The following is a 24,445-nucleotide window of genomic DNA, read 5'->3' as shown; positions in this document are numbered from 1 at the left end:
CGTTTGCAATTTCATCTATCTGAAGATTTTTTTTATTTTTTGGCTCAACATAGTGGGTTGGTTGTCTCAGAGCCGGTTCTCACTTGCTACCAGTTGGTGGCGGTAACGGACGTCGTTGTCATTGTTTACCCGCCAACGTAAAACAAGAAGTAGAAACAGCGCATGCGCAGTGTCGACCAGCCGGCTCGTCCCGCCGCCGGACAAGATGGCGGGACTTTCAAAGTGTCAAGCAGCGAGCGTTGTCGTCGTTGTCGTCCGAACATGGCGGACGCGAAGGTGAGTCGGCGCAAGAGTGCAGTCGCGAGATGGCGGAGGGGCGCTCACACGTTCTTAGCGTGTCCGCGGCCATGACGGGACACCGAGGAGGACCGACGACGACGACGACGCCGACGACGACGACGAACCGCCGCCTGAGCAGAAGCTTCAAACTCAGCCAGCAACAGCACACGCAAGCTTGCTCGGACAAATCGAACGCCCCCAGCACACCCAAGTCGGGTGAGTTGCACGATTTTTTGCCTGATTTCCACGCGCGACGACACGATTCATTGACCATCGCGACCGCCATTTGCTTCAAACAAGCAGCCAGCCCAGCGCCGAACTGCGTTACAATTCCATCAGTTTTTTGGTTGTGCCGGAAAAACGCGACAACGGTTCAGTGTCAAATTGCTAATATAAGTGTTTTTGTTAAATATTACATGTTCCTCTTTAATTCGGCACGGTCGAACTCTGCCAAAAAATAACCTTTCACTTTTCTGTTATGTTCGCTGAGGTCGAGCTGATTTGCGGTGTCAAAATTATCAAACGCGTATTCAGTTCTTAATATGATTATTTATTTTATTTAAAATTTTTAAAGGAGCACGATTCATACAAAAAAAAAAGTCTAGAAGTAAAAATGTAATCTGTTTTTAATATATATTTTTGTTTCTAGATTTTGTTTAACCGGAATATCAATATCGTCTCTCGATTTGACCCAGGGAGGACATGTTAAAGTAACAAGTTAAAAAAACAACAACAATATTTTCTATGATATTTGCGAGTTAATTTCCTCAGTGTGTAAAAAAAAAAGAATAATATCAAAATATATCAATGCATATTTAAAATGTATTTGGTTACCTCTTTATGATCCAAAAGTATCAAAACAACGGAAAGAAAAAAGAATCATTGTGTTGAAATATTTGTATTTAAAGCAACAATTTTATTTCGAACTGATAACATACTTTTATGAAAACTTCAAATTGTGTCACTTTGACCCGGCGCAACATAAGAGGACACAAGTAGTATTTTGCCACCATCTTGTGTTGTGGCTCTTTAAAACTTTTGGGGCGTGTTGTTGATTACGTTATTTTGGGCAGGACAGGAACTTGTCAGTGACTTGACGTGAAACAAGAATTTGCTTTCCAGCGTTAACAACAAGCAAACGAATCGTCGTCTCCTCGCAGAATTTAAGACCCCGACCAGACCGAGTTTTTGCGGCGAGTCTCCGCACGACTCGGACGCGCATCACGAAATCATCTGGGACGCCACGTCGCCGCAGAGACTCGGCAAACGGGCAACGAAAGTGACGGCGGGCGCCGTCAGCATCTCCGACATCGTCAGCAGGATCGCGCCCCAGGTGAGCGCAGGTGGCAACGTTTGGGAAACATTTCAAACTTGGAAACATTTGTACAATATGAGTTATCAAGCCAAATCCAACCGCTTGTATCCATCCCTGGGGGCGGCCATTTTGCCACTCGCTGTCGACTGAAGATGACATCGCAGTTGCTCAGGCAAGGACCAATCACAGCTCGCCTGCTTTCTGAAGCTGAGCTGTGATTGGTTGTTGCCTGAGCAACTGTGATGTCATCTTCAGTTGTCAGACAGCGAGAGGCAAAATGGCCGCCCCCTGAGATGGATAAAAACGGCTTGATTTTGCTACATGACTCATTTTCCACAAATGGAATATTGATCAGAATGAGGTCACATATAACATATTTAAATCTATTTGAGGAAAATATCTTGGCTCGCAAACGTCGCTAGTGTTGATTTCTCGTTCAAGTTTGCAAACGTTTGCCAACAGTTTTCATGGTTTTTCCCTGTTGGCAACCATTAAAACTGTTGTTGGACGTCTTTGATCTTGAACAAAACCTCATGAAAAAAAAAAATAAAAAAATCCATAAATCAAGATTTCGTTAGCTGACTTAACTAATGGCCGAAAATGTTTGCTGCTCATTGGGATGCAGATTTTAATCTCTCACAGAGACACCAATGTTTGCGTATGTCGTGTTTGGTGGCTTTCGTCAGGGTTCCTAAATAGGTTGCAAACAGTTGCAAAAGGTTGCAAAAGTTTTTTGTTTTTTTGTCACAAGAAAAACAAACAGTTTGTGACCGCTAAAACTATTTGTAACATTTCCAAAATTGCCTCCTTCCCATGGAAAGTTTCAGGAAATTTACCAAAAATTAATTTTGCGTCTCTTTGCAATTTGCTGTGACATCACCACCTCATATTTGTGTGTGCGCGCGCGTGCGTGTAGCACGGCAGGCCGGAAGTGTCGGAGCCCGACTTGCAGCAGTGGATCGGCGACAGCGCCGGCATCCCGTGCACGCCCGACGTTGGACCGCCCAAAAGCAGGAGGAAGTCGCCCAGGTGTGTCCGTCCGTCCGTCCGTCCGTCCGTCCTTCGCCGACGGCTCGTGCGCGCCACCCACTTCCATTTTACAGCTCGATCCATTCATCCGTTTCAACACTTTTACACCAACTGCAGCTCGAAACATTTGTATGAATATTTACAAATGTAATATGACACGAATATTTTCTTCTTTTGATGCATGTTGTGCTTGATGTCAGATGCGAGAACGTTGAGCAGCTGCTGCGCTTGGCCAAACAGTTTGACCTGAACTTGCTCGGTTCCGACGACGACCGGGAGGACGCGCCGGCGGACGGCGACCCGAGGAGCGCCGAGGACGACCTCTGGGGCCCGGAGGACGACCTGTTCGAGGAGCCTGCTCGGCAGGCGAGCGCGGCGCCGGTGGCGGCGCCGCCGGAAGACGTCCCCGCGACGCCCGGCGCCGACTTGGCGGACGACTGGGCCGACGACGACCTGCTGGACGACCCGCTGCTGGTGGAGATGACGCAGAACCCGGAAAAGTTCTGCACGCCCGCGTACACCTCCACGCAGATGTCGTCCTACCGGGCGCCGCCCATGTCTCCGGCTGTCAGCCAATCGGATGGGAGAACAACTTTGGAGAAACTCGCCGACTGTTCTGATCCATCTCGGAGCTCCCGAGCGGCGCCAAAAGACCCGACGGCCGCTGGCGGGTTATCCGACGCCGTTTCTACGGCAGCCAACAACTGCACCTCGCCGGGCCCCGCCCACGAGCGAGTTCCCACTGTCTCCGATTTCCCCGATGACGACTTGGATGCCATTTTCTCGTCGGAGCCGCTCTGGGACGAGCTGGACGACGACGACGACGAAATGCTGCGCCAACTCTGCGAGGACGTGGAGAAGCGCATGGGCGCCGCCGACGCGGCGGGGAAAGGCTCCCCCGGGGGCGGATGGGGCCCGCGGGCCGTCGCCGTGACGACAGCGCCGGCATCATCCTCACTTCCGCAGCAGCGGCCCGCGCAGCGCTTTTCCTTCAAGAGGCCCGGCCAGCCTGTTGCCGTGGCGACCAACCGGCTCGGCCGCCCGGCAACGAATCATCCCGTTTCTACGGTGACCAGCAAGCCCGTTTCCATGGCGACACATCACCCCTTGGTGACCAGCAAGCCCGTTTCCATGGCGACCAACCAACTCGGCTCCTCGGCAACAAATCGTCCCGTTCCCATGGCGACCAACAGGCCTGTTTCCATGGCGACCCATCATCCCGTTCCCATGGTGACCGGCAAAGGTAAGAGGCTTTTATTTCCTCTCAAAGCGCTGAAAGGCATCAAGTCATTGAGTTTCTTCTTCTAAACGAGACGTCAAATCAGTTTTATGCCATTTGAAATCTCCATTTCAGCTAGCAAGCAAACACAAACAAAAAATGTAAAAAAAATAATACTCATAATCATCATTTTTTTAAATGGTGTCGCCCCCGTTTTTCGGAGTAATTTTCCCTCCTGTTTTTCTGACTAATTTTTCCCTGTTTTTGGAGTATTTTTTATGACAGGAAAAAATGTTCAGGAAAACAGGGAAAAAATATTCAGAAAAATGAAAAAAAAAGATACTCAAAAAAAACAAAGCTCCCCAAAAAATGAGTCATAAAAAGCATTTTTTTTTTTTTTTTTAATATAAAGTGAATGTTTTTTTTTTTTTTAGTAATTCTTCCTCCACTTTTTCTGAATAATTTTTCCGTTTTTTGGAAAAAAATTTTGACAGAAAAAAAATGTTCAGTAAAACAGGGAAAAAAAATTGAAAAATACTTAAAAAAAAACAAACCAAAGCTCCCAAAAAAAATGGTCATAAAAACAGGCGCCATATATATATATTTTTTTTTTTAAGTGAATGCAATACGCTTGGGTAAAATAAAGCCATAAAAATTGCTGTTGTGAGCATCGCTGTCGGCTTCTCCGCCGTGGCGCAAAAAACGTGCCAGTGTGAAAGAAGGCCAATTTTTTGCGCTTGTGCTTGTGTGTGAAGCAACGGTTGCAAAATGTTCGGCGCTGGAGATCGAGCGGAAGAAGCAGGAAGCCGTCCAGCGGCGCCGGCGACGCTTGCAACAACTCCACCAACGCAAATGAAAACACACACACACAAAATATTCTTTTAGCGTCCTTTCATCATTATGCCCTGGATTTTATTGTCACACGTGTTCATCACAAAAATTGTTGTAAATAAACTTGCGGCTGCAGCAACAGTCAAGAAGTTTTTCTTTATTTCTCACCGTCATGCAGCACACGCGTGTGCGATTGAGCAGGAAGACGTTCGTGTCATGTTGCTCACGTTGGGCAGCTACCAAATGTTGAGTTTAAAAAAAAAAAGCTATTTAAAAAATGAAAACTGAAACTCCATCTTATGTTTATAAAAGTAATTATCAAAAATTCTTTTCATCTTTGCCAATATCATACGAGCTCATAATAAATGTAAAATCATTTTTGGGAGGAAAGATACTGATAACGGATTCAATTAGATGATTCATCTTAAGATAAATATTAGAGCCGTCAAAATTAATGGATTATCAAATTGATCTATTATACACATGCCTTTTACTATTTTTTTTTTCCCCACTATATGAGTATGAAATACAAAATAAACACCAACCACCAGTTAATAAACACTAATCGGGGGAAAAAATGCTTTTGTAATACATTTCAATGCAAAATTAAAATGAATCTGATTTGTCAAGCGATTGAATAGTATATTAATTATTTTGGTAATAATTAATGTGATTAGGAAAATCATTTATTTTATTATTTATGACTAATATTTTATTTTGGTACAAAAAATGTTTAAACGTAAAAATTAAGATATAATTCTAAAAGTTCTTTTGTGTGAAACTAAATTTATTTTAAAATTAAAAAAGGTGCAAATGTAGAAATTCAAACATCTCAAAATTAGTTTTTTTTTTTTCACACTTATGCTGATTTTTTTTTTTATTAATTGCACATCCCTAGCACTAATAAATAATAATAAAAACACAAAATCATTGGAGTAGTTTAATGTCCCATGTTGCAAATTGTGATGTCATGACACAAAAAAAAAAGAACAAGAGCGTGATCGTTTTTGTTTTTTTCTACATCAACCTTTAATTGGCAACACGGTGTGTCTGAAATGTTCATATTCATCACTATTCATATTAGTATTCACATGTAAACACCACAGTCGCTCGCACGACAAGGTTTCTTTTTTTCCTTTTGAGTTGACCACTTGCTCCGCCCACCGGGCTGCTGTCGTCCCATCGCGCGCACAAACAATCACACTCACACGCATGCAAACGTCACGCATGCAACGGTCACGTGACCGCCAAAGTGCACACAATAAGACTTTCGTTAATAGAGAGATTTTTTTTTTCTTTCTTGTGTGCTTGGATGTTTCATTAGCGAGAGCCGAATCGAAAGCAAAAAGAACAAAAAAATGGTTGCGGAGTGTAAACCTGAAAGACTTGACATGCGAGCAGCAGGGCGGCGCTGTTGAGCTGCGCGGCATGCACACGTGCACCACACAAGAAGAAGAAGAAGAAAACACAGCAAAAATTCCACTTGGTAGAAAATCTTTTGGAGAAAAAAAACAAACAAAAAATAAAAGATGGACGTGACCACTTACTTCCTGGTGCGAGCTAACATGCTAATTAATGAACGCGTCACGCTAACCGTCGTCACAAGCACGCACACGCTTCCTGTTGGCACGCTCTCGCTTCCCCTGTACAACGGCACAATAAATAAAAAGCACGCAAACAAACGGCGCTCGGCAAAAACAAAACAAGAAATAACAAAACAAAAAAAACCCGTCTTGCGATGCGAGCGCTCTGAGAAAAGTGCCGCTTCCTGTTTTTGAGCGATCGCTGCGAGAGTTTGGCTTTGGACGGGAGGGGGAGGGGGAGGAGCAGGAGGAGGGGCTTGCGGACGGCGTCGAGGGGCAGGGAAAGCCCGTCACACGTCCACCACCATCTTTTTGTGAATGTCCAGGCCGCCCACCACCTGCGGGACGACACGCAAAGGCAGACAGAGAAACGCCGACTCATCATTAGGATATCATATCGTCTTATTAACAAAACTGACACAATATATCGTCATTGTCATCATGTCGCAATATTAAAAGAAGCACATCGGTAAAAAAAAAAGTCAGTTCTAGCACCCTCTGGTGGCTAGTTTGTTTTTATGAGGCATGTTTTGGCCCTTCAATGTTTAAAATCCGCACTCATCGTCAGTAGGGGAACAAAATATGCTTGTGAATCGAGTCAGTATATATTTTTAGATATATATTTTTTTTCACTGCTGTATTGTACAAAAACAATATTGTATGGCAGTGCACTTTTTTTGTTGTTAGCGGCTGACAGGTCAAATTCAAATAAAAGCATTAAATTCCATATGAAACTTATTGTCTTTGCGATATGCATATTGCTTGGGCCAGTATCGTGATATCGATTTTTTTTTTATAGATATTGTACAGCCCTAATATATATTTTTAGTAAAACACAAATTATGAATACGCAAGAGGAAAAACAAACAAACAAACAAATCATGATTGAAACATTTCGGGTAAACAACCAATCACGGGCTCAGCTTCAGAAAACAGGTGAGCTGTGATTGGTCGTGGCTTGAGCGGCGCAACTGTGATGTCATCTTCAGTCGACAGCAAGTGGCAAAATGGCCGCCCCCTTGAGATGGATCAAAAACGTCAGAATTTTGCTTCATAACTCCTATTCCACGAGGGGTGTGAATTGCCGAGTATCTTGCAATTCGATCCGGATCGATTATGGTGATTTTTTTTTTTTTTTAACTGAAATGTAGCAAATACTAATGAGTAAAGTTGTACGTGTCATATTTGTATGAAGATGTATTTGAACTGACCGCGCAAAACTCGTCGAAGGATATCCTGCCGTCGCCGTCCTTGTCGGCGTTGATGATGGTCTTGTCGACAATCTGCTGCAGCTGCGTGTCCTTCAGGTTGTTGCCCACCATCATCTTCAGAACCTGAAACAGCTCGCCGTTGGAAATGTAGCCGTCCTTGTCCATGTCGTAGATGCGGAACGCGACTAAAACACAAAAAAACGCTCCGTAACGCCACAAAACCACACGAGACCGACACTGCGGGGAAAAAAAATCATCATCATCATCATCACCGTTATTTTGCCAAGAATTGAAAGCAGCATTATTTTAGAGGAAGAGTTGAGCAGTGGTTCAAAAAAATGAAGACCTCCTCATTCAAATTTATTACATTAAAGTGAATTCTTGTTAATATATATGAAATTCATTACATTAATTATTAATAATTATTTTTACTATCTTAATTCATTAAATTAATGAGTTAAATACATTATTTTAATATATTTTTAAATTCATTAAATTTAATATATATTTTAAATTCATTAAATTAATAATACAAAAATTGTAAATCATTAAATTTGAAAAAATTAACACAACAGGTGCTCTTTAAATTTGGCAGGCAAAAAAAAAAAGATTTAAAAAAGTCTTTTGAATTAAGTGAGTAATCTGATTAAAAAAAAATGTTATCATTTGACCGCGCTATAAAATTGCAACATCTCAAACAAACAAAAAAGAAAACTTACATCGCAACTTTTGCTCTTTGTCTCCTTTGACGCTGAACTGAGAGACGCCCTCAATGAATTCTGCATCCAAAAATAAAGAAATCAGATGCACATATATAAAAAATCAAAAAAAAAAGCAGTCCATCTCCATCCATAAATGAGTATTTAGTGTCGAATGTTACCTTTGAAGTCGACCTCGCCGTTGCCATCGGTGTCAAAGATGTCGATGACGCGCTGCACCAGCGGGTTCTGCTGCAACTCGGGCAGCGACATGAACTCCTCCACGCTCAGCGAGCCCGAGTTGTCCAGGTCCAGTTTCTTGAAGCGCTTGCCCAGACGCTTGATCTCGTCCGCGTCGACTGCGCGCAAAACGCAAAAACAGAAATGACGACGACCGACGCGAGTCAACGGAAATCACTCGCCGGACGGACGGACGGACAGACGGACGACCGGCGTGTCCCCAAACTCACCCGACTCGTGGCGGGCTCCCGCCATGGCGCCTCTCGCTAAACCTGACTCAGCGCCAGCGCTAATCTCTCCTGGGGGGAGGCGGGGCTAATCCCACAAATACGCTTCCTGTTTCTTCACTGCCTGCCTTTAATCCAGCCCACTCGTCATTTGACAGGCCGACGTCGGGACCAGGCTGATTATAGGTTGCCAATTTTTCATTTAGTTCGTTTTGAGTTTGTTTTTGTTTTTTTAATGTAATTTATTTCAGACGAGACGAGATCCACAGCGCTAAAAATACATCCGCAGCAGATGATGACGTCATACTTACAGTGCGAGCACATGTCCAGAGCATAACTGGCTTCGTTCCCCTGGAAAATAAAACAACAAAATTCATATCAGCCCAAAATTTCAATCTCAAAATGGCTGCCTGACACACACATGGTTTAGGAATCTATCATCTGTTACTTGCTTAAAAATATTTTTTGGCAAAAAAATTCATTCACTGTAATGTCATTAACTTTTTTCTATTAGCAAAGGTTATTAAAAATTCATTTTTGTTACCCAGGGCTACTCCAGGGGATATAGTTAAACATAAAATCAGTCAAATGAATTAGTAATTAATTAATTAATATCCATTAATCGTTTTTGTGATTGGTCAGTCGCGTCCATTTCACAACATTCGTCTTCGCCCACACGTTTTCCAACCAGCTTTTATTTTGGTAGCGTTTCTACTTCCGACGCCGACCGAGCCCACTTCCGCTTTGCCGCAGCTAGCCGTGCTGCTAACCTTGTAGCATCAACAACAACAGCCGAGCTAACGCGCAATTGGCGCTTACAAACTTACAAGTATTTTTCAAACGTGCATGTTACAAGAATATGCCCCCCGTAAACAAAATAAAAGGTCAAATAATTGTGCAATTTTGCAGGGCCGTCGCGTCGTCACGAGCGCCGCCGTCCAAGGCCTTTCGATCGAAATTTGATGGCGAGCTAAACGGCGGCTAACGTTAGCCGCCAAACGTCGCCGATTTCGACTTCCGAAATGCGTCTGCGACGCGGCGAGCATTTTATTATTATTATTGTTGTTCTTACCATATTGCCTGTCGAGCGGAGCGGAGTGCTTGGCGGAGGTCTGCGAGGGCCGACGATCGAGCTACCGGGCTAACGCGGCTAGCAGAGCTAACAGGGGCACTGAGGAGAGCGACTAGCACGAGCGGCACTGCGGCAGGGGGCGGGGCTTACGCGCTCGAGGCGCCTCCTCTCCCCGCTCACTTGTCAACACAACAAATCGAATTCAAAACAAACAAATAAATAAATAAATACGTAAGGAGAAGAATACAAACGAATGCAAAAAATAATGTAAATGTCATTTAAATACGCAAACGAATTGCCGCCAGCACGTGTGCGAGTGGATAGCCGATATAGCCCATTACACATTACATTGCAAGCCGTCGATGTCACAGGGCGGCCATCTTGTTACTCCCAACCTCGCGACTGCTGTGTACGCAATACGTACAAAATGATGAGACAAATACAGCTCGTATGGAGTTAGTAAAAGGCCAGAGGCGGTCACTAATTTTTAACAAGTAAACAATAAATAAATAATAATAACAAGTGGTCGCTATGTGCTGCTTTGAAGACCCCCTTTTTCTTTAATCGCTCAGTTCCTTAGACCCCAATATTATATTTGGCAGAGGCATCTTTTGTTGAATTACAGTTAGAATAATTCTTTAATTTAAAAATATGGATATATATATACACAAGTTTCCTCCAGTACTAAACATCATGAAGCATATCATTTCTACATGTATTTAAGGCAAGTTGTAAAATGTCTGAAGTCCTCCTGTTGATGTTTAATAAATGTAAAACACCATCAAATGATGCCGTTTCTACGAAATAGTGTCTCAAATGTTCTCCAATTTGGATACTGTAAATGTTTCGGATGGTATGCCGAGAAACGTTTCTTGGGAGGAGCAATATGGCGGCCTCGATCAGTGAATCAACCGCATAGCCTCTACTAGCTTCATGCTAGCATGTAACGGGAAAACTTCATCGACACACGTGCTGACAGTTAGCATGTCTGGAGCAGTGTTGTTAGCTTTTACGCACGTGGACAGGTAACATAACAGGTGTACGTTCTTTCAAGTTATAAAGTGTTTTTTTGTTGTTGTTTTTTTTTGTTTTTAACTGGAACGAATATGTTTAAATATGTTTGTATACATGCAGTGTATATTCAAACTCAAAACTCTGGAATCATTTTCCACAGAAATTATTTTGATAGCTTATGAATGTTTATGCATCTGAATGTTTTGTACATTTTGCGTGAAAATAACACGGTTGGATGTTTGTCACTTTCTAATCTTTCATTCGAGAACAAAAGAGCCAATAAGTCTGCGTTTCGTTTTGGTTGTCGTTTTTAATCAAGGAAAACACATCGGAAAAATAAATAAATAAATAATTGGCAAATAACAGGAAGTGACGGTGATGGGCGTGTCACTGGCATCTTGTCAATCAAATTTCACACGGACTGCCGAGGACTCCGTTTCCCAGCATGCCTCTGATTTGGCCCGCCCACAACACGTACGCAATCATACGACAAACGGCGCCCCCAATAAATCCTTCGTGGAGGAGGAAGAAGAAGAAAATGGCGTCAGTTGAAGGCCTCCTTGTTGATCCACATGAGGGTGCGCGTCTCGTTGGGCTTGCACTCGTACTCGATGCTGCTGAATTTGTTACCAAACTGGCAGTGCTCGCGCTTGTAGTAGTTGTAGTATTTGGCCTGCCAAACCGTCTCGAACGTGCCCGCCCGCTCAAACTGCAAGCACAACCAAACAGGAAGTCATATTTATATTTATATATAAATGTATTTTCAAATGATTGAAAGGTCGCCTGCAGTTGCCCATCCCTGAAGTCCGTCAATAAAATGTGTTTTCATATTCATTCAGCTAAAATATTGACAATCAAATATGTGTTATTCTTGACTACAATATAGTCATTTCTTGCTTGGCTTTTTTTGGTTTGTTAGTTTTTTTGTTTTGTAATTTCCGCGGGTGTTCCGACCTGTATGCTAACTTGTACGGGCTGCCGGTCGCCGCTCTTGGTGTGCGGGACGCCTTCCGTGTCGTAGCGTCCGTGATAGATCACCTGATCGGCGTCTCGCGACTGCTCCTCCAGAGGGAACAACACGCCGCCGATGTTCATGTTTCTAGTTCAAAAAACAAACAAACAAACACAATCCATAACAGGAAGTCAGTCAGTCAGTCAGCATCTTTTACTCCGCCCCTTTTGCTGTCGACTGAAAATGACATCACAGACAGTCCGTTTCAATCTTTTTTTTTTTTTCCCCCTCTTTAAAAGTATTATGCTTTTATATTTGGAGGTTTATTGACGTTTTTACAATGTGAGTCCATAAATGTTATAATTTTGAACAATTGTAAACGGACAATCGTGTCGCGTGACGTCATCTGCGGGCGACCCCCCCCGATACGATCTGCGTGCAGGCCACCGATCACGTCTGACATCGGCTCGGCTCACGGATGTCACATGACCAAAACAGCTGAGCTGTGATTGGTTGTCACCTGAGCAATTGCGATGTCATTTCATTTGATTTTTATTTGGTAATTTTTGCTTTCTTTATTAATTCCAAAGTCAATATCAAATTCAAATTGCAGTCGACAACAAGTCACAAAATGGCCGCCCCCCTGAGATGGATCAAAACTTTTCTTTTTTTTTTGTATATTTGTATATTTTTTTTAATATACATGTTCTTTACACTAGTGTGGGCGCATACAATTTATTATTATTATTATTATTATTGTCAAGAACATTTCAGATTTGACTTCTCGTTCAATGAAGAAAAGAGGAAAAAAATGAATCACGTTTTATGAAGTGTTATTTGACGATGCAATTTCTGTTAAATGTGGAATAATGGAAACATAAAAAAAATCAACAACAATTATTATTTTGTTAATTCATCAGTGAATCAGATTTTTTTTTAACAGCAATCAACAATTCTTATGATTATTTTGTGGATTCATCAATGAATCAAATTATTTTTTTTTTAATTATCCATCTCTGAAAAACATTTTCTTTCCTCTAATAGGACATTGTTTCAAATTGACAGTGCAAAAAATCACAAATCTAAATTATTTTTTAAGATTATTACAAAATAAAAATAATAAATACATAAATAAAATCAATATAAATGATGATTGAGTTCCTGGTTTGTTCTGTGTTGACGATCGTTTTGTCTTATTTGGCTGATGAAGATAATCGGAATTGTAAATTGTTTATCATTTGACAAGGACGTCCACGAGCGCGTGCGCGTGCGCGTGCTCGCTCCCGTTTCATGTCTGGACGAGGTCACGTGACGCGGCGTATATTTCATATTATCACGAGCACCCAAAACAAATATCCGCATTTGAGAAACGGGACTGCAATGCGTCTGTGGTTGTTTTTGTTTTTCTTACGTGGCCTCGACGGTTCCGGGCTTGACGAGGACTTGGATTTTGTACTTGGATCCCGTGAGCAGCTTGACGGTTCGCGTTTGCCCGAAGCGGCTTCCGTCCACCTTGAAGAAAACGTCGCCGTCGTTGGGTTGGATCCACAACGAGATGGAGATGTGAACCAGCGGCGGGACGTCGTCCATTTTTCACGCCTCTCGGGATGGAGGGACGAGGAGGAGGAGGGGGAGGAGGAGGGGGAGGGGCGTTCGCGGGGGTCCTTCACAATCAGGAGCAGGAAGAGGAGGACCACAGTCAAGCGCGCCCAAACAAACAACGCGGCTTCCGCTACAGGACTTCACAATAAGAGTGTGTGTGTCTTTTTTCCTGCCAACGCATTTCACTCAAATTTCGACCGATCAACTTCAAATCGAGTCAACATGCCTTTCATAAAAGCAGGCGCCAAAAAAAAAAAAAAAGTCTTCAAAATGAACATCAATTAGGCTATGAAGGTCTTTTTAAAAAAAACGGAAAAAACGACTAACCTAGAAATGTATAGAAACAAACCAAAAAAAGCAGCTAAAAGATGTGGCTGGCAAGAAGGCCACGATGACGTCATCGGTCCAGCTCGGCCTGGAGGATTTCCCCCCAGGTCTCGGCGTCCATTGGCGCCATCTTCCGGCCGCGCAGCTCGCCGGCCGACGCCACGTTGCTATAGCGACCGCGCAGCCAGTCCAGCGTCACGCGGCTGCGGATGTAGTTCCTCGACAGCGACTCCTGCCGGCGTGCACGCAAACATGCACAAAATCAAAAAAAAAAAAAAAAAAAATACAAATCATTCAGATCGACGTTGAGTTTTTAAAAATCAATAATATATATTTGTTATTTCAATAATAAAATTAATTATACAATTAATAATTGTCAGAATAAAATTCTGACAACTGTTTAATTTTAAATATATATAATAATTATAATAACTTTTTTTTTTGGTCCCTTAACATTTACAACAATAAAGATATGAATTTGTAGTATTTTTTTGTTTTATCATTTATATTCACAAGTACCAAATACTTATTGGAGATAAATAAGTAAAAAAAAAAAAAACAGCTACATAAATTAATGCAACAAATAAGATGAATTATTGAATTATATACAAATAATAATTGGGTAATAAACTAGTTAATTTTCAATATGTATAATAACTTGTTTTGGTCCAATAAAGATGTGAATTTGTAGTATTTATTTGTTGTATAATGTATTTATATTTATTTACAAGTACCAAATACTTATTGGAGATGAAAAAAAAAAATTGGAGAAATAACAGCTATGTAAATGAATGCAACAAGATGACATAAAATAAGATGTTTGAATGTCATTGAATATAATGAGTAGGACAAAAATCAATCAATATTGTGCAAATGTGTCACTTTTCAAAGAGTAGTTATCGAACCCTTTTGTAATGTGAGACGTTTGGTCGACGTTTGGCCCCGCCCCTCCCCGCTCCGCCCCTCCCGCACCTTCCACGAGAGGCCGTCGCGGCGGTCGTCGTCCACCTGCCGGCGGCAGAGCGCGACGACGCCGAGGCAGCGGCAGTGCGCCCGCCACAGGTGCTGGCTGCGGCCGATGATGTCGTTCCACAGGCGGCACGTTTGCGAGGCGCGGCAAAGGCTGCGGGCGTCCAACTGGCCGAAGATCTTCACGCTCAGCTCCGTCGGGAGGCGCTCCGCGAAGTTCATCAGGTCGGCGCGCTTGCGGCCTGATGACGCGGCGACGCAAAAAGCAAACCAAAAAAAAAGTTTGGACAACATCAATTGGGGAATCAATAAATCCATTGCGGAATGTGTCCACTAGATGGCGCGCATTCATCCAAAACGGATGTTAATATTAACAAATTATAAAAAAATATATATATATATTACAGGCGTGTTGTGTTGATGTTGGTGATGTTGCCAAACGATGGCGGGAAATATGCTGCAAAAGGAACTTGGGAAAAAAATTGACCTGTAGAAAAAAAGTATACATTTGTGTCTGTGAAAGTTGTGGTTTGTACTGTACCTGTTAAAAAAAATCAACAATTGTACCTGTAAAGAAAAAGTACGTAAAAAAATACCTATAAAAAACTAAAGTACTAAAAAAAAAAAGTACGTTCAAAATAAATCTGTACATAAAAAAATACCTGTAAATTTCTGATCAATATTTCGTCCTACTACGTTCTTATCATTTTCTGTCAGTCGGTGAAGAGCAAAATATTTTTTTTCATTCATGTTTCATGTTTGACAACATGACATGAAACATGATGTGACTGAAGTGTGTGGCGCAAAAATGATGCATGAAGCTCGAGAAAGCATTTAGAAGAATGAAAGTTTGCAAGATGTGGCAAAATGCAGCTTTGAAAAGCAGCAACTAGCTTGAAACTTCAAGTCACGTTTGGCGACGTGGGACAGCGAGGGGGAAAAAAAAAAACATCGACATCGACGCTTCCGCGCATGTTAGCTTTTTACAGATTGATAAAGGTGGTGAGTCATTTTATTTATGTATTGGATTCATCTGTTCGCTTCTCTTGCTTACCAGACAGCTGACTCGTCCCTCGACGTGTTTACATTTAAACCAACACACGGTCTGTCACTCGACCGCGCATGCGTATAGAGTAGCTGCCGGATTAGTTATCATTTATACAAAATTTACATATATATATATATATTTTATGGCTAGTCTAAAACGTACGTGCGTATGTGGGTTGTGTATAAAAAAAAAATAAAAAAAAAAATAAACGAGACAATCAAATTGTGCGCATGCGCTCTCCAATCCCCAACCAGGAAGTACTGCCGGCGGTGTGCGGCGCCATTTCAAGATTTGTTGTTGTTTTATTTTTCCTCTTTTCTTCCAGAAAATAAAAGCAGAGTTTATAAAAAAACAATTTGACAACAGAGTTCTCCACCAACTAATCCTTGTAAGCTTGGTTAACTTTTTTTTTTTTTTTTTTTTTGCGTGAAGCGAACAACAACGTTTCAAGTCCACATCGCCTCCTAAACACGAGCGAATAATGATAAACTCGTATTTGAGTACATGTGTTGTTATATATTTATGTAAATGTGAAATGATGTCGCTTCCAGTGTCCCAACAACAATGTCCGGCTTCGAGCTGCTGCCGATAGACGGCGGCGATGCCATCTTCCTTCCCCCCGGGGAGACCGTCCTGGGCCGGGGTCCTTTCCTCCGAGTGAGTCCCACAAACATTTTTGCTTTCTAATACTGGATGTTGACAATTATTATTATTACTTCTTTTTTTACTCACTGTCTGCTTGATCAACAGCTTGATAGTTTTTCGCCGTGGTTCCTAATTCATATCTGGTTTCCCTCGATCCATTTACCATCTTGTTGAATTTCGCCATTTTGGAGTGGCGGTGGTCGGAGTTTTGTTACCATGACGACAAGGAAGTGTAAAAAAAAAAAGTAAAAGTGCAACGTGCACACGAGTTCCTGGGAAGCCAGCATGGATGATATTTTATTTTCCCTTGTGTAGGCAGCACTTCACATGTTTAGTTTGCAGATCACGTGGTGCGAAAAATCAATCCTTTGCTTACGTTAGAAATAGAACGCGTGCTAATATGGGCATCAATTGTATCTTTTCTTTTCTGATGATGATGTGAGGTGAGTGACAAGAGAGTGTCCAGACATCACGGCCTGCTACACAACCAAGATGGACGACTGCGCCTCAAACCGGTGAGTCCGGAAAGAACACGCTTATTATTAGCGTTTTGGAATTTTCCATTTTAGATAGTTTGACAATGATAATACAAACAAATAAATTCATCAAAAAATAAATACATTGATTTTTGTTCTTATAAAATGACTTGACATTCATGTTCATAAAAATCTGTTAAAAGTTCAAACAAAAAACATTTTTTTGTGAATTTTAATCATAAATAATCGGCTTGTTCAGTAAACTTCACATGCAAGGTTCAAAGGTCATATGCTTTATACATCTTTTAAGTCTGTGTGCATGTGTATGAAATTAATATCCATGCATCCATTTTCTGAACCGCTTTTCCTCACAAGGGTCACTGGGGGTGCTGGAGCCTATCCCAGCTGGCTTCAAGCAGTAGGCGGGGCACAACCTCAACTGGTTGCCAGCCAATCCGTGTGAATTAATATTTATTTTGTTGTTGTTGTTGAGACGCACGCCAACCCGTGCTTCCTGCAATCGTCGGTGGCCGACGACCCCCGACCCCTGCCGAAAGACGCGTGGGTCCGCCTGGACCACGGCGACATCTTCTCGCTGCTGCCGGGGCAGCTCATGTTTCGGGTGGCGGCGGCGGCGGTGGCGGTGGCGGGCGCGCCCACGCCAGACGGACCCCTCGGGTAACACGCGGCGGCCATTGTTGTTGAAAATGGCGCCCGATTGTTGATCCACGTGTGAGGAATGTTTGAAATTCATTTTTAAGCAGACAAAGCATCATCACCAGCACGTGTGAGGAGGCCGCACGTCCCGGATCACGCGCAAGAAGCCCGCCCACTCCTCCTGCTCGCCGCGGCGCCGAGCCACAGGCGACCAATCGTGAGACGCCGTCAGCGGGGGGGACGCTAAACGAGGTTCGTCTCGTTACCACTCCAGATCGAACCAGATGCAAACATCACCGGACCGTAATTAGCATCATATGAAGCTCACCATACCATTATTATAAAAAAACAAACAAAAAAAACAAAAACAAGGCAAGAGCAGGATTTGGACAATTTTAAATGAAACAAAAATGACTTTTCTTAGAAAAGAAAAACAAAAATAATAAATAAATGGCTACAATTGATTACTTTGTTATTAAAATAGTTTGGACAATTTTAAATAAAACATTACTTTTCTTAGAAAATAAAATAACATAAATAAATGACTACAAACAATTACTTGGTTATTAAAATAGTTTGGACAATTTTGAATAAAAAAAAAGAGACTTTTCTAAGAAAAATAAATAAATAAATACATGACTACAAACGTATATCGTACTTGGTTATTAAAATAGTTTGGACAATTTTAAATAAAAACAAATGACTTTTCTTAGAAAATAAAAATATATAAAATAAATAAATAAATGACTCCAAACGATTACTCAATTATTAAAATAGTTGGTGATTAATAATCTTTACTTGTCGAGTAATCAATGAATTTTGGACAGCTCTACAAAAAAAAAAAAAGAAAAGTGAGGCGAAGCGTAATCGAAAGAAATTTGTTGGCGAACATGCAAAGTGAATGCTCCTGAGCACAGTGATTGATTGACTGATTGATTGATGGATGGATGTCAAACGGCCAATGCGATGGTTTCCCGCACAGGAAGCGTCGGCGTCGATATCCGGGCACGCGTCCGCCACCTGGCCCGGGCCTCCTCGCAAGAAGCGACTTTTACCTGCGTGGATGACGGCCGCATCGCCCAGTCGCCAAGGTAACAACACGTTTCAACAATCATATCGCAGAAAAATAAGTCATCACCTCCTTGTATTATTATTAGAATTATTATGACATCAACACGACACGACAAATTGACGGATATTTCCTTTTGAAATCAACAATGAGTTTGTTCAACTATTGTTGAAGTTCCTGCAAAGAGTGAAAAGCAAGAAAATTGCTTGTCAACAATTTGGAAACGATTACGTAATCTCGTCTCCCTTTGTGACATGTCAGACGCCAAGAAAAGCAAACGCGGCCCCCTCGACCAGGACCGCCACAAAAGTCAAAAGGGAAACGTCGAGACCACACCAAAACAACAACAACAAGAAAAAGAAGAAGAAGAAGAAAAAGGCCCGCGTGCAGTTGAGTGGACGCAAATCGAAACAGAACGACATTTCCATTACATCATTTTGTCAGAATCTTCATCACGAAAATGAATACAATTATTTATTAACATGATAATATATATTATTATAACATTAATAATTATACATTTATGAATTCATATGAATATTATATTATAATAATATTTTCATTGACTAAAATTTAAAAAAAAAAAAGACGCTAATTGGGACAAAATGACATTGTCATTACATTAAGACATTTTATAGTACTGTCATTTTGGGGCGTTTTATTCTTTTGTATTTGGACATTCTATGATTGCTTTTTCAACATTTCTTTCCTCCATTTTCTTCAACTATGGAAATTTTCTTGAATGTTTTCTTTCTGCTTTTTTCTTATTTAATTTTCTGATATTTTTTGGGCAATTTTATGGTAATATTCTGTTTTTCCTCCTTTTTGGACATTTTTAGATAATTAAAAAAACAATTATCTACTTTTTCTCTCTTTTTCTGATAATGTAAAAATGTGGAGTCTGGCATTTTTTTGGAATATTCTATTTTTTATCTAAATAATTAATTTATTTAAACCATATATTATCTATAAAAAATAATATGTAAAAAAAAAAAAATAAAAAATTTGAATTTCTACTACTTTTTTTAGAGCTCACAGGGACAAGTGAACTTTTAGGCAGTAATACTTTTTGCATACCACTAGAGGGAGCCATTGGGACGCACTGAGTCAGACCAATCGAAAAACATCCCAATTTGATGTCACTAACGCGTTTGTCCACTTTTCAGGACGAGGACGACGAGCGTCCGCCGCAGCAAGTTGAGCGCGTCGCCACGGAAACCCAGCAGGAGGCGGACCGCGAGCGCCGGCGAGCCGCCGCCGGGAAGCGTGACGTCGTTCCCGGGACGAGCGACGTCACGACAAACGGTCGACAAAACGGGAGCTCAAAAGCCAAAGAAAAAGCCGACAAATCCGTTTCCGGACTGCGAAGCGCGTGTCCTTACGGAAGAGACTGCTACAGGTGCGTTTGGCCGCCGTCGCTTCCTGTTTCGCGCACTTCCTGTCCGATCCGTTTTCCGTTCGGGAAGTGGGCGGAACAGAAACCGCGCCCACTTCCTGCTCACCTCACTTCCTGTCTCTTCCAGGAAGAACCCCGTCCACTTCCAGGAGTGCAGCCATCCCGGAGACTCGGACTACCAGGAGCAGGAGGGGGCGGAGCCTGAGGAGGGAGAGCGACCCGAGTGTCCCTACGGCACCGACTGCTACAGGTCACAAATCGGCATCGGAGAAGAATTTGTAAAACAATCGTTTGACTTCCTGGTTTTGTAACCCCGCCCCCCACCCACACAGGAAGAATCCTCTTCACCGTAAACAATACAAACACACCAAGAGAGCAGGTACGCACACGCACGGAATTTGATCCCGACGGTCCAAAAGGATGACGTCGTACTTCCTGTCAGCTCGGAGCAGGCGGACCGCCACCACGGCGAGGGCGGCGTCCGACGTGGATTCCGACTCCGGGGACAGCTTCATCCACGACAGCGACGACGACGTCGACGCCGACTCGGATTACGACCCTGCGCCCGACTCGGATTAAACCGCTCCACCGGTGGCGCTTCCAGGTGGGCTGATGCCCTCTTAAAACCCCCCACGGCAGGGGCGGGCGTCGAGGATTTGCAGGTTTCCCTCTTCCAACACAAGCTGATTCCAATCAAACAGGATCCTTATCAGGCGCTGATGCAGAGTTTGCTGATCAGCTGATCGTATATCAGGAAGTCGGCCATTTTGGGGCAAAAAAAAACTCGAGCCCCAATCATAAGCGGACAACATTCGTAAACAGGTGACTTGAAATAGCATGACATCAAAGTTTCATGGAGGGGCCATTAAAAAAAAAAAGTGATTATCACTGTTTGTAGCTTTCCGTTTTCAGGTTGTCTTCTTCCCATTTGGCAAGTGACGGCACTATCGTCCAATCAGCACACAGCCCCATGTCCAGCAACTCCGCCCCTTCATCAGCATACCTCACCTCCAAAAGTTGATTTATTTTTGTATTTTTTTTCAATTCATTTTTATTTTTATTATTTTTTATCTTTTTAAGTTATTTTTATTTATTTTTATAAATTTTTAAATGTTTTTATCTTTTTAATATATTTTTTTAATGATTTTGATTTTATTTATTTATTTTTATTTTTTTATTTTTAAATTAGTTTTGTTTATTATTATTATGTTATTCTTTTTATTATTATTATTTTTAAGTCTTTGCAAATGAAAGACAGGAAGTCGAAAAGGCGCAGGCAGGAAGTGATGCTGATTGCCGATTGGACGAGCAGACTTGATTTTCACGTTTGTGTGGATGCGAGTGGCTTGGCGACGGCTCACTTGTCGTCACTCGTCCGACAACAACACTTTTGTCACACACTTCCATGACACTTTCATGTCACCTACTCATGACAAGACTACAAATACTTTCTTACCATTCTTAATTAAGTTGAAGTGATTTTTTTTCTCGCCCATTTGGATCCAAAACATATTTAAAAAAAAAGAAGGCATCCCTCTATTCAAAAACAGGATGTTATTTTGAATCGGCGATGATTACGATTCAGTCTCTTCAATGCATCAATTATTTTTTTTAAATAGTGAAATAAATGTCAGAGGATTTATGACGGCCCATTTTTTATGCTAATCATTTGTTTTGGTGTACCTAATGAAGTGTCCATATAGGAAACGCGGATCTTGCATTACAAGTCAACATTTTTTCATCAAATGGAAATCATGTCACAAGAATACAATGTTGATGAAACATAGATTCGATTCTTACCCCATGTGGCTTATATGAAGTTAGCTTGTGTGTGAGTGAGTGGTTAAAAAAGAAAAAAATAATACATTTGATTCTTACCCGGCAGCAGGCAAAAGTCCTTTTGTCAATAAAAACAGGTTTTTACATTTGTGCTGGTTTGTGCCATTTACAAGTTTGGTTTGTGCTCTTACTGTTTTGCAGTTATTAGAAATGATTCATTTTTAGGTCACGTCGGCACGCTCCCATTCATAGCCAACACGTTTTGGCGATACTGACGTAAGGCACGTCCGTGGACACGTCACTGATAGGTGCGTGCGCATCCCGGAAGTACTGTGTGCGCGCCGCGGGCGACGAGCGCGCTCCAACATGGCCGCCGCGCAGCGAGTAACAACAACGACCCGCGAGAGGAAGGTAACAAAAAAAAAAAAAAAAGTTGAAAAAGCGAATTTGTAACAGAGAACATGACGTCGGCAAACATGCCGTCACGCGTCGGGCGCGTTCGTCAGTTGACGACCATGGACAACTTTTGAGACTTATTTATTTTATTTTTTTAAACTGGCGTCAAGTTGACGTCGCCTGACATCGAAGCATCGGGACTTCCGGTGTCGGCGGCTACCCAAAGTAAAAGCACATTTACGTAAATCTAAGATAGCGTATTAGGGCCGCATATAAATATATATATTTTTTAAAGGGCGGGGTCAGTATGCCGAGAAAATAACTGGCAAATTTGCCACTTTCTTAAGTGACAAATGTGCGAGAAAAAAAACTTGTAAATTTGTGACTTTCCAAAGTGGCACATTTGCAAGTTTATAAAGTGGCAGATTTGCGAGAAAACAAATTTTTTTTAGGGTTTTTTTTCCTCGCAAATTTGCCACTTTATAAACTCGTAAATTTATGAGTTTAAGAAGTCGCAAATTTGCCACTTTCTAAGCTTGCAAATTTCCACATTTTATTTGTCTCGCAAGTTTGCCACATTCTAAACTTTTTTTGTTTGTTTTTTCCCCGCAAATTTGTGAGTTTAGAAAGTGGCAAATTTGCCTTTTTTTTTTCTTGCAAATGGCAGAAATGGCAAATCGACAGCAAGGAGATCCCCGCCGATGCCAGCGTCGACACGAGTCATCAGCAAGCGGCCACCAAACTGGTAGGAGACCCGCGACGGCTCAAACTGGCACGTTCAAGCTAACAAAATTTTTGGGGCGCGTTCGTGCGGGCAGTCGCTTCCTTTCCGGGGCGACGTCCAAGGCGGGATGCACCCGGGCAGGAAGTTGATCATCGTGGCCATCGTGGACCCAAACCCTGACAAGTAAAAAAAACAACTTTCTTTCCCATCCCCGTTTCAAACCCAAACTGAAAATGTGCTTTTTTTTTTTGTTTTGTTTTTTTTCACGTCAGGTTCTACGTGGCGCTGACGTGCGGGCGGGGCGCGCGAGGCGATCCGCCGCCCGACGTGGCGCTGGAGGTGTGCGTGCGCTTCGGGGCCCGGCGCCAGGTGCTGCGTCGGGCCTGCGTGGGCGGGGCCTGGGGCCGCGCCGACGCCGGCGTGCCCTTCTTTCCCTTCATCGAGGGCCAGCCCTTCAAGGTAACGCCGCCGGCCGGAGGAAAGTAGTAATTGACGGCGAGGTGGTTTGGTGGGTGGGGCTGGCGGGTTGCAAATTGTTTCAAGCCCGGTTTCAGTTTTATACGCAATCAAAATAGTGCTTGGGCGCCATCTCGTGACATTTGGAACTCCTGTCGACACGAGTTGAGGATTTTGATTCTGACAAATGTAGCGCTTTGGCGCATGGTGACAACACGCGCGTGTGCGTGTGCGCCCAGATGGAAGTTTGGTGCGAGTCGGGCGGCTTCCGAGTCTTCGTGGACGCGCAGAAGCTTTTTGACTTCCAGCACCGGGTGGCGCCGTTGCACCTGGTGGACACCCTGTGGATCAAAGGCAGCATCGCCGTCACCAAGCTGGGATGAATGGAAGCGAGTGAGATCGTCGCCACGCTCTACTTTCAGGAGACTTCCTGTTTGGGTCACATGCTCGCACCCTTGACCCCATGGCGACCTTTAGGTGCCCATGCTAGGTGGCTACATGTTAGCATCGCAACTATTTCAAGCAAATTCTCACTTGGGAATGGAACCTTCAACCCGCTCAGACTCCGGCCAACAAACAGCAATAAAAGAAATGCAAAATTAAAAAATTGAGATTTTATTATTTATTAATCGGAAGATTAATTTTAAACAATTGAATAAAATAACTTTTTTTTATTTTTTTTATTATTTTTATTCCAATGTTTGGAAGGATTACCAATTAATTGGAAGATTAATTTTAAGTTGAATAAAATGACTTTTTTTCATTATGTCATCATTCATTATGTTATGTATCTATTTTTTTTCTTTTTATATTACAAATGTTTCCTGTCTTTTTCCCCCCGTTGTTTTCTTAACGATTTTTGTGAAAAACATTGAATGTTTATCAGTTTTTGAATATTATTTCATATATATTCACTATAATATAATATCAGCTGTTGAAATGACCTTTGTCTTATATTGATGATATTTGACCATTTCAAAAGAAAGCAAATCTCAGCAGACTGCTCGGGCATTTTTTGTTTTATTTTTTTTTATTTGTATGATAGTACCTTTTACAAATGTCATTCCCATTGTAAAATAAATGTGTGCAGTTAATTTTTGTTTTTAACCGAACAAATGTACAACCTAGCTACCTGGTGTAAATAAGAGCAATCACTGATTAAAGGTGAATGGTCACATGTACGTTATTGAGTTGTTTTTTTATTTCATGATGTTGGCTTTAGTGAGTGGCA

At 42.1% G+C, this 24,445-nt stretch overlaps 6 protein-coding genes across 10 annotated transcripts; 3 read left to right on the top strand and 3 right to left on the bottom strand.

Moving 5' to 3' along the window:
• Nucleotides 1–153: 153 nt before the first annotated feature.
• On the top strand, nucleotides 154–4,814 carry etaa1a (ETAA1 activator of ATR kinase a). 2 transcript variants are annotated; one of them, XM_077524375.1, is made up of 6 exons: nucleotides 154–495; nucleotides 1,440–1,612; nucleotides 2,511–2,623; nucleotides 2,824–3,720; nucleotides 3,763–3,866; nucleotides 4,598–4,814. In XM_077524375.1, exons 1-6 carry the CDS (start codon nucleotides 306–308, stop codon nucleotides 4,696–4,698), a joined length of 1,578 nt encoding a protein of 525 aa, XP_077380501.1. In that variant the 5' UTR covers nucleotides 154–305; the 3' UTR covers nucleotides 4,699–4,814. The 2 variants fall into 2 exon arrangements, with proteins under 2 accessions (XP_077380501.1, XP_077380500.1); XM_077524374.1 differs by having other exon boundaries at nucleotides 2,824–3,866.
• A 785-nt stretch (nucleotides 4,815–5,599) lies between these two features.
• On the bottom strand, nucleotides 5,600–10,003 carry ppp3r1b (protein phosphatase 3 (formerly 2B), regulatory s1ubunit B, alpha isoform, b). Its single transcript, XM_077523815.1, has 6 exons — nucleotides 9,705–10,003; nucleotides 8,944–8,983; nucleotides 8,348–8,524; nucleotides 8,187–8,246; nucleotides 7,468–7,652; nucleotides 5,600–6,594 (listed from the first exon to the last, which is right to left on the bottom strand). The coding sequence occupies exons 1-6, from the start codon at nucleotides 9,705–9,707 to the stop codon at nucleotides 6,547–6,549; spliced, it is 513 nt and encodes a 170-aa protein (XP_077379941.1). The 5' UTR covers nucleotides 9,708–10,003; the 3' UTR covers nucleotides 5,600–6,546.
• Nucleotides 10,004–11,004: 1,001 nt separating this feature from the next.
• Nucleotides 11,005–13,396, bottom strand: cnrip1a (cannabinoid receptor interacting protein 1a). Its single transcript, XM_077523817.1, has 3 exons — nucleotides 13,082–13,396; nucleotides 11,673–11,817; nucleotides 11,005–11,427 (listed from the first exon to the last, which is right to left on the bottom strand). Exons 1-3 carry the CDS (start codon nucleotides 13,258–13,260, stop codon nucleotides 11,263–11,265), a joined length of 489 nt encoding a protein of 162 aa, XP_077379943.1. The 5' UTR covers nucleotides 13,261–13,396; the 3' UTR covers nucleotides 11,005–11,262.
• Nucleotides 13,301–16,743, bottom strand: fbxo48 (F-box protein 48). The gene is made up of 4 exons (XM_077523816.1): nucleotides 16,349–16,743; nucleotides 14,572–14,810; nucleotides 13,622–13,831; nucleotides 13,301–13,334 (listed from the first exon to the last, which is right to left on the bottom strand). The coding sequence occupies exons 1-3, from the start codon at nucleotides 16,443–16,445 to the stop codon at nucleotides 13,670–13,672; spliced, it is 498 nt and encodes a 165-aa protein (XP_077379942.1). The 5' UTR covers nucleotides 16,446–16,743; the 3' UTR covers nucleotides 13,301–13,334; nucleotides 13,622–13,669.
• aplf (aprataxin and PNKP like factor) lies at nucleotides 15,856–21,787 on the top strand. Of its 4 annotated transcripts, none has more exons than XM_077523811.1 (12): nucleotides 15,856–16,004; nucleotides 16,168–16,273; nucleotides 16,705–16,776; nucleotides 17,231–17,415; nucleotides 17,499–17,646; nucleotides 18,377–18,485; nucleotides 18,725–18,852; nucleotides 19,630–19,862; nucleotides 19,987–20,109; nucleotides 20,192–20,238; nucleotides 20,302–20,463; nucleotides 20,772–21,787. In XM_077523811.1, the coding sequence occupies exons 2-11, from the start codon at nucleotides 16,181–16,183 to the stop codon at nucleotides 20,436–20,438; spliced, it is 1,275 nt and encodes a 424-aa protein (XP_077379937.1). In that variant the 5' UTR covers nucleotides 15,856–16,004; nucleotides 16,168–16,180; the 3' UTR covers nucleotides 20,439–20,463; nucleotides 20,772–21,787. The 4 variants fall into 4 exon arrangements, with proteins under 4 accessions (XP_077379937.1, XP_077379936.1, XP_077379938.1 ...); XM_077523810.1 differs by having other exon boundaries at nucleotides 20,561–21,787; XM_077523812.1 differs by having other exon boundaries at nucleotides 17,502–17,646; nucleotides 20,302–21,787.
• Nucleotides 21,788–21,909: 122 nt separating this feature from the next.
• LOC144020392 (galectin-related protein-like) lies at nucleotides 21,910–24,400 on the top strand. Its single transcript, XM_077523814.1, has 5 exons — nucleotides 21,910–22,049; nucleotides 22,702–22,779; nucleotides 22,853–22,941; nucleotides 23,031–23,217; nucleotides 23,454–24,400. The coding sequence occupies exons 1-5, from the start codon at nucleotides 22,005–22,007 to the stop codon at nucleotides 23,595–23,597; spliced, it is 543 nt and encodes a 180-aa protein (XP_077379940.1). The 5' UTR covers nucleotides 21,910–22,004; the 3' UTR covers nucleotides 23,598–24,400.
• The last annotated feature ends 45 nt before the right edge of the window (nucleotides 24,401–24,445 follow it).

Source organism: Festucalex cinctus, chromosome 6, assembly GCF_051991245.1.
Source record: "Festucalex cinctus isolate MCC-2025b chromosome 6, RoL_Fcin_1.0, whole genome shotgun sequence".
Lineage (NCBI taxonomy): Eukaryota > Metazoa > Chordata > Actinopteri > Syngnathiformes > Syngnathidae > Festucalex > Festucalex cinctus.
The sequence above is the reverse complement of the archived record's forward strand: the minus strand, read 5'-3'. Positions and strand labels throughout refer to the sequence as shown.

Excerpts from the sequence above, each read along its gene's own strand:
- etaa1a (XM_077524374.1), top strand. The coding sequence starts at position 306 with ATGGCGGAGGGGCGCTCACACGTTCTTAGCGTGTCCGCGGCCATGACG. Across the intron at positions 496-1,439 it reads CCCCAGCACACCCAAGTCGG|AATTTAAGACCCCGACCAGA; the intron begins GTGAGTTGCACG and ends GTCTCCTCGCAG. Across the intron at positions 3,867-4,597 it reads TCCCATGGTGACCGGCAAAG|CAACGGTTGCAAAATGTTCG; the intron begins GTAAGAGGCTTT and ends TTGTGTGTGAAG.
- ppp3r1b (XM_077523815.1), bottom strand. Across the intron at positions 8,247-8,347 it reads CGGCGAGGTCGACTTCAAAG|AATTCATTGAGGGCGTCTCT; the intron begins GTAACATTCGAC and ends TTTTGGATGCAG. Across the intron at positions 7,653-8,186 it reads CAAAGAGCAAAAGTTGCGAT|TCGCGTTCCGCATCTACGAC; the intron begins GTAAGTTTTCTT and ends TTTGTGTTTTAG.
- cnrip1a (XM_077523817.1), bottom strand. The coding sequence starts at position 13,260 with ATGGACGACGTCCCGCCGCTGGTTCACATCTCCATCTCGTTGTGGATC. Across the intron at positions 11,818-13,081 it reads CCCGGAACCGTCGAGGCCAC|AAACATGAACATCGGCGGCG; the intron begins GTAAGAAAAACA and ends TTTTTGAACTAG. Across the intron at positions 11,428-11,672 it reads CCGTACAAGTTAGCATACAG|TTTGAGCGGGCGGGCACGTT; the intron begins GTCGGAACACCC and ends TTGTGCTTGCAG.
- aplf (XM_077523811.1), top strand. The coding sequence starts at position 16,181 with ATGTCCGGCTTCGAGCTGCTGCCGATAGACGGCGGCGATGCCATCTTC. Across the intron at positions 16,777-17,230 it reads GACGACTGCGCCTCAAACCG|ACGCACGCCAACCCGTGCTT; the intron begins GTGAGTCCGGAA and ends GTTGTTGTTGAG. Across the intron at positions 20,110-20,191 it reads TACGGCACCGACTGCTACAG|GAAGAATCCTCTTCACCGTA; the intron begins GTCACAAATCGG and ends CCACCCACACAG.
- fbxo48 (XM_077523816.1), bottom strand. The coding sequence starts at position 16,445 with ATGGCGAAATTCAACAAGATGGTAAATGGATCGAGGGAAACCAGATAT. Across the intron at positions 14,811-16,348 it reads AGCTGTTGATCAAGCAGACA|GCCGCAAGCGCGCCGACCTG; the intron begins GTGAGTAAAAAA and ends CCGCGTCATCAG. Across the intron at positions 13,832-14,571 it reads GCGACGGCCTCTCGTGGAAG|GAGTCGCTGTCGAGGAACTA; the intron begins GTGCGGGAGGGG and ends GCACGCCGGCAG.
- LOC144020392 (XM_077523814.1), top strand. The coding sequence starts at position 22,005 with ATGGCCGCCGCGCAGCGAGTAACAACAACGACCCGCGAGAGGAAG. Across the intron at positions 22,780-22,852 it reads AGCAAGCGGCCACCAAACTG|TCGCTTCCTTTCCGGGGCGA; the intron begins GTAGGAGACCCG and ends TCGTGCGGGCAG. Across the intron at positions 22,942-23,030 it reads GTGGACCCAAACCCTGACAA|GTTCTACGTGGCGCTGACGT; the intron begins GTAAAAAAAACA and ends TTTTCACGTCAG.